Genomic DNA, 7,178 nt, shown 5'->3' with positions numbered 1-7,178 from the left:
ATGTATATGTATATGTATATGTATATGTATATGTATATGTATATGTATATGTATACGTATGTATATGTATACGCATGTATACGTATACATATATGTAAATATAATTTCAAATGCTCAAAAGGCACATACATCACACATTCTTGGTGTCTGTTCCTCAAGTTTAGCACCCAGAAACCTTGTCACAGCCATGGGACACTGGTTTGGAGAAGGGGTCATTCGGAGGTACCTAGGGATGGAATGATGCTGGCAGTTGACAGAAAAACAGATACAGCTATAGAGGTAAACATGGCCTCTTCTTGAGTTTCTCTGAATGGTACTTGTCTCGAGCTGCTTCACAGAGAAGCTGAAGCCCCTCACACTGGTGGTTGTCTGCCACCACCACACTCTCAGAGGAGGTCAAGTTATCATCTGGTTGAGCCTGATGAAGCTCCAGGAAGTTACCTGGTTGCTTCAAGGTCATCTAAGTTAGTTTCAGGTCCCCTGTTCCTGACCCTGGACATGTTCTCCTGAATTCTCTACAGGTCTCCATCTCCTATGAGCACACAGGGAAGTCGATGTCCTTTGATGTCTCTGTAGCAGGAGGGATGGCAGATTCGGGGCCCTAGGAGTTCTGCCAGATGCTCCACCTGGTCACTCAGCACAAGGACCCGTGGCAGATTCTGCCACAGGAGTGCTGTGTGGGGCAGAGCATCTGAGGTTCTAGGTGAACAGGTCTGGGCAGCTCGGGGTACAAAGCAAGGGATGTGTGGCTGGGGGTGCAGCAGAGTGAGAAAACATTTATTCACTGAGCTAAGACTGCAAACCAGGAAGTGTGCTGGGCACTACGGATTAGCCAAGAAGCCAAGAAAGAGGCAGCCATTTAGCTACTTGGTTTAGAAAAGGAAGGCACAGGGATCAGGTGTGAGCAAGACATACCCAGAGGAATTCCCAGGGTCCAGCCTGAAGTCAGTGTGGACAATGGACAGTGTCCCTCTATTGTCCAAGAGCCAAAACCATCTCCTTACCTCTTCAGCACATGTGCTGAGCTGGGATGCTGTCAGCCAGCCTGATAAAAACAAAACCTTTTCTCCTTATAACTGTCCTTCCCTGAGTATCTCAGCTATGCCATGTGGAGTGCTTCACGTGCTTCAATCATATAGCAGCACTAAAGTTGTAGAACTGGGTGAGGAGAGTTGGAGTGAGACCTATCCTGACTGCTGCCCACAGGTGATGTGGGATTTGGGGATGAGGCAGCCACTCCCTCATCTGCATTGAGGGTACCAAGGAGCCAGGGCTAATGGAGACTTGAGGGAAGGAGGGAGGCTAGGCCTCAGGGTGAAGTAGTGAGGGGCCTTCCCTTTATTAAAGCCAGAAGCAAGAGGCATCAAAAAAAAATTAAGAGCAGGAGAGTCAGCAAGATGTCTCAGTGGATACGGGGACTTACTGCCAAACCTGGGGACATGAGCTTGAGTTCTAGGACCAAGTGGTTGGAGAACCAACTCCCACAAATCATGCTTTGAACACTGCATGTCCACCGTGACCCATGTCCACTTCCTGCCTTCTTTAAAAAAATAAAAAAGAGCAAGTGGGGTCCATGGACTCCTCCAGTCTGAAAAATGCAGGGCCCAAATGCTTCCTTCTCCCTCTTTAGGGGTCACTGTTATAAATGGCAGTGCCCAGGGAGGGCGGCTGGTTCCAATGAAGGCTCCTGTGAGAGTTGGGATGTGACCACATTGGTTGGCCCTGCTCCAGGCCTGGCGAAGGCACAGGATTCGGACAAGAGCAGGTGCATCTACCCCTGGGTGTTGGAAGCTCCTTGATAGCCATGGTCCTCCAAGCACAAAACAACCACCTGGAAAGATGGACCTACCAACTGCTCAAAAACGTCCATCAGACCAGCCTGTAGGCAAGTGTGTAGGGCATTTTATTGGTTAATTATTGATGGGGGGGACACTGGGGGCAGTGCCAACCCTGGGCAGGTGGGTGTTGGTTGCATCAGGAAAGCAGGCTTTGCTAGTCAGTGAGCAGTGTTTTTCCACGGTCTCTGCTTCAGTTCCTGCCCTTCCTTCCTTCCATGCCTAAGTGTATGCACAAATAAACCCTTTCCTCACACAAGCTGCTTGTGGATTATAAACCAAGAGAAAGCAAACTAGGACACGGGCTCTGAAGACCCTTGGAGCTGCCCACCACAGAAAAGGGAGAGCCAGTCACTCCACCAAACCCAGAGAGGAGCTTAGCTAAGCCTGACCACCCGCCCTCCCTAGGAGCGGGCCTCCTGCCTTCAGAAGCTCAGTTTGAGCCTAGTGGCCCCCACTTTGGGGTAGGTGTGCCAAATATGAGTGAGCCAAAAGAGAGCTCCGACTGTGCTGTGTGGCCTGAAGTGACCAAGAGCTGCTCTGTCCCCCTCCCAAGAAGTGTCCTGGTTTCCATGTGGCTGGTGGCAAAAGAGATTTCAAGGGCCCGAGAAAGCCACTCCAGGTGTTTGCCATTCTGGGTTGTGTCCACTTCTGAGATTTGCAGCTCCCAGAAGAAGGCTTTTTAGGGCAACAGACATTTTTGGAGCTCTCATGAGATGAGACCTGACTACACACAGTGGTGGTCCTCTCACAAGTAAGGACTGTGAGGAATGAGCCCTGAGAAATGTCCCTACCCACTCTCCAAGGCCCAGACACAGAACGGGCAAGAGGTAAAACATGAAACTTGAGGCTCATCAGAGCTAAGTCTGAGAGACTAGGGGAGAAACTAAACTTGAGTCTGGTATGGAGAGGTCTTGAGCAGGGACCGGGGAGGGGTCAGATGACTCCCAAGGTCTTTGGTTATGTTTTTGTGAGTTTCTTTCTTAGATTAGAGGAGAGGACTCCAGTTGGTTGTGCTGGTCCACAGCTGAGTCTTTGCGTGTTATAATACAAAGAAGAGAACAGCCTCCTGAAACTTGGAGTTGTCCCTCCCTCTTCCTCTTGCGATCTGCACCCCACCCCATCCCACCCCCGGCCCACCCGAGGAAGCCACAGCCAAGACCCATCAGCCTAACAGTTGTCAAACCATACTGGACCTCCTTCAGCATTCTAGACCTTTTGGGGTTCAACAAGCCCCCAATCTTCTCAGATTCCAAGAGTTTAGGGGAAGTCAGCCTGTGCCCATGTGGCATAGCAAGGCTGAGGTCCACTTGAGGAGTCCCTGCTTCAACCCTTTTTGTTCCTGCATCTCCCAGAGACCCTGGAAATGCCCAGGGCCCTGGGAAAGTCTCTGAGAGAACCTGAGGAAAGGGGTGTCAGGTGACTTTGAGGCTGCTGGCAGGGCACAGATGCCCATACATGTGTTTATGAGGGGGATCTGCTGGAGAGGGGTTTGGGGGGGTGTGTTGCTGGCTCCCTGGTAGGCCCAGGAGGAGAGGATTCCGTTCTATGCTGTCTCTGCTTTGCCTGTTACTTCCAAGGAACTCATATCAGAGGAATGGAATTTCAGCAACGATGCCAAGCAGAGACTTGTGGCTCTCCAGAAAGAGGCACTGGCTTGGCGTGGAATGCTCAGAAGACTGTGCCACTCAGAAAATGCCACGAGTAAGGACAGGCCTATGTAATAAGCACGTCCTGAATCTTAGACATGTAACTGGTGAGTAGAAAGTTCCCCCAGCCATGGCTCTGAGTGAACACAGCCTGGACCTCATGCTTTGTTGGGTAGGCAAAGACTCAGCTTTTCTGAGTTTGGCCATCATTTGCATAGACTGCGATAATGACCCTTTTCTCTCAAGTCCACTATGCTACTCCAAGGCCTTGTGGGAATTTGCCTAATGCCAAGTCACCTGGGAAGATTAGCCCTGACCCGGGAGCCTCTGGGGTCCTTGTCCTCTTTCCCAGAGAGTCCTAGGTCTGCTGAGTCCCTTGCCCAGAGTGAAGTCCTGCTGCACAGATGGCAGAGTTGTCACCTCTCCTCTAGGGACGGCTTTCCTGCCCTGGAATCAGCAGCCCCAGGGTTTTGTTGCCCGGGAGGGTCCAGCAGCTGGAGCTAATTGGTTGCCTCGATAAAAAGGGGGCGGGACAGGGTAGGGAGGGCAAGCAAGTGCTCCCGAGCTTTCTGGGAAGGAGGGGGACAGCTCAGGCTCTGTTTCCATGGGAACTACTGGCACAGGCAGGCTCCTCCGGGCGCCAAAAAGGGAAACTTGGCGCAGGTTTCGGCACCTGGCTCCTGGTGGATTCCCTCGGGCATTAGAAAATGCCCAAGAGCTTGTCTCCTATAGGCAGGAAGGAGCCTTTCAAGGGACGCTCAGGACCCCTGATCCCTTCTTCCTTCCCCAGGTCCCACATCAAGAGATCGAGGGGAGCTCCTGTGGTTGCTCTGAATGCCTAAATTTGGTCAAACCTTGGAGTCAAAGGACAGTGAAACTGGGAAACTGTTAAGTGCTCGCTCCAGCTTGGAAGATTTTTATACTGCAAGGCCTATGAAGGGTGGCACAGAGGTGACTAACGGATGGGAGAGGGCAACAAGAGGTAGAAGGACCCCAGGTATTACCTTAGTGACGTAATCCCAAGGGCTCCTCTCTGTCCTGCGCAGGGACTGGAGGTGGAGTACCCTCCCTTCTTTTCCTGTGACAAGGAAGGGTGGGAACAGACCCTGTACTAGCGGGAGGTGAGAGCCAGGGATAGACCCTGAGCCTAGACAGGGGGACAGATAGGCTGAGAGGCCAGAACTAGGAGCCCAGGAGAAAGAGAAACTGGAGGTTGTCAGGATGGAGGCTAAGGAGGGGGGAGATAAGGAGAGGGAGGGAAGAGGCAGAGGAAGAGAGGTGGAGCTAAGACCCGGGAGAAAGGGAGGGTGGAAGGAGTGGGCAGGGGGCGGGAGAGAAGCCTCCAGTGACAATTGCGTCTGGGTCCAAGCAAACATGAGGCAGCTGCCAGCCGGACCAGGCAGTCTGGCTCGTTCAGGCTGCAAAGCGGAAAGATTAGTGACGGTCCCTTTCAGCAGCCGAGATGCAGAGGACCAAGGTAGGCTCTGAGGGGCTGAGCACTTGCCTGGACTTGGGGAATGCGGGGCTCTGGTGTTGGTATTGGCCATAACCAGAGTATTTTCGAAGTGACCTCTCTAAAGGAAAGTGATTGTTCAGGGCATCTTGCCAGGGAGGCTGGGATCCTGTGGCCTTTGGATGGAAGAGACTATGGGTGTCTGTGGACAGAAGAGAAGCTTGAGACTAGCTCCATGACTGGTCCTGTTCAATTAGGTCCTTGGTGGGGCAGGGGCCGGGGTAGCTGACCCGACTGTAGCCTCATAGACTTTAGTGAGACACAGGAGTGTGGAAAAGGGTGTCTTATGTGTGGGGGCTAGTCAATGAGTGAAGCTTTCAAGTCATCTTTCAATGAATGAATGAAGACCTCCTCCCTCCTTAAAGCACTATGAGGCCTCTAATATGACCACAAACATCTCTGCCCCCATGGTTGGGGGATGGAGAGAGAGGGGAGGCAAAGAGGCACCTGGCACAAAGTTCAAGAAACAGTAGCCAGGTGAGGGGAAGGCTGGAGCCAAGAAAAATAAGCTGTGCCCCCGCTGAGCATTGACCCTCAGAAAGTCTGACCTGGAGCCTTGCATGCTGCCCACAAGCCTGGGATGGTCTTGCTTAGGGAGAGAAAGGGCCAGATCCAGGTCCAGTTGGATGCCCTAAGTAAGGAAATCAAGGTCTTATTTTACAAAAAAAGATTAGATATTGGACTGGCATCTTAAAGTCTCTCCTCCCAAAAGATGGCTTCCTGTCCCCCTCCCCATGAGGACAAGCAGCCCAGAGAGGGCTGTAGACGGGTTTCAGGCCATACTACCCCAAATCCAGGATACTATCCCTGCCCTGTCTGGTCCATTTCCCAGGATACCGTAAACGATTCCCAGATAGAATAAAGGGTACCTTGAAAGGTACTTTCTTTCTTGTCACACGTGTCCCTAGCAACCTCTGGACTGGCAGGGCAGAAGCATAAACAGCCCTCCGTCCCAGACTCACATCCACACTTAGATCACAAGTGTACTGTGTGCAGCACAGCTGTGTACATCCATGAACATTGGGTCCACATAGACCCTGTGATGACCCCTCCCTCACAGAGCCAAGCAACTCGATTCTGTGTGGCCACAGGTACAGGGATTTCTACAGTCATGCGTGCCTACATGTGCACAGCTGGCGCTTGCCACCAGCCGATAGCCCCTTCCCTTTACCCTTCTCTGGTGGTCCCAGAATTCTTCCTGGGTCCTTAACCACCACTCCCCTACCAGTTGGGCAGAGTGAGTGGCCCATAGTCTACTTGGCCGTTCTCTTAGCCACTGTCACCTCCACCATGCCCACAATTGGCTCCTGGGCACCCATAGGGCACATTGTGCTTATGGCTGCCCTTGGATTTCCATGTGTAGCCCGGCCCAGGATGAAAGCCAGCACCACAGTGGCAGTGGTTCTGGGTGAAGTCCCTATTGTCCCCTACCAGTAGGAGATTATGGAGGTGGCAAGAGGGACAGTAACTAGCATAGGCTGGGAGATGGCTCTGCCTTTCATAGTCAATAGCTGACCCCATTCTGCCCCTGCCTTCTCTCCATACCCCAGCCATTCCTTTCTTTACTGGCTTCCACTTGGTTCTGCAGAGTGGACCCTACCATCTTCTTTCTAATGCTACCAAAGTTCAGAGTGGGCACTGACCACAATCCAAACCCTGTGTCGGGAGGAGCGAGCCAGCACATGCAGATTCTGAGGTGGTAAAGTGGACACCAGATCAGTTTGGCTTTGGGAGCCTCTCCAACTTCTTGCAAGACTCACCTTAATTTGCCTGTTTGCAAAGGCGGTAACAGTAACTGAGAGCACAGACAGGGCCACCATTCCCTCTAAGACATTATCCTCATGCAGCCAACCAGGTGGGACTGGGTGTTGTTCTTACTCTACAGGCAAGGGGCAGAGGAGGGTCCTAAACTGCAAGCAGTGTTGGGACTGGATCTGAGCCCTGTCCTGTCTCCTGCAGCACAGACCCCAAGCACTGGGTGAGCTGTACAGTAGAGTGGTAGGAGCAGACTCCAGGGGACGGGGCGTGCCTTTAACCAGGCAGCCAAGGAGGTTTGACTGGAGACTTTCTGACCTGTTTGTGCCTTCTTAGCCTGCCTCTTAATGACACTGGGGACTCTTTCCAGCCATGACCCTGACTGCATTAACCCCTACTTCCCCTTGCTGGGCTGTGGATCCAGAC

The 7,178-nt window shown here is 52.3% G+C and overlaps 1 protein-coding gene across 5 annotated transcripts in view; it reads left to right on the top strand.

Annotated features, from left to right (window-relative positions):
• Window positions 1-3,415: 3,415 nt before the first annotated feature.
• The window catches only part of Kcnip3 (potassium voltage-gated channel interacting protein 3), a 66,488-nt gene continuing 62,725 nt past the window's right edge, over window positions 3,416-7,178 (top strand). For 2 of the 5 annotated variants that reach the window (XR_015683406.1, XM_087654319.1), the window contains exons 1-2: window positions 3,416-3,591; window positions 4,275-4,435. Coding sequence is in view for 4 of the 5 variants with exons in the window: in XM_087654319.1 (XP_087510445.1) it covers window positions 4,319-4,435 (117 nt within the window). In the remaining variant the exon portion in view is untranslated. 5 annotated transcript variants of the gene reach the window in all.

Source organism: Rattus norvegicus, chromosome 3, assembly GCF_021556685.1.
Source record: "Rattus norvegicus strain SHRSP/BbbUtx chromosome 3, alternate assembly SHRSP_T2T, whole genome shotgun sequence".
NCBI classification, from domain to species: domain Eukaryota; kingdom Metazoa; phylum Chordata; class Mammalia; order Rodentia; family Muridae; genus Rattus; species Rattus norvegicus.
This window is presented reverse-complemented; position numbering and strand designations above follow the sequence as displayed.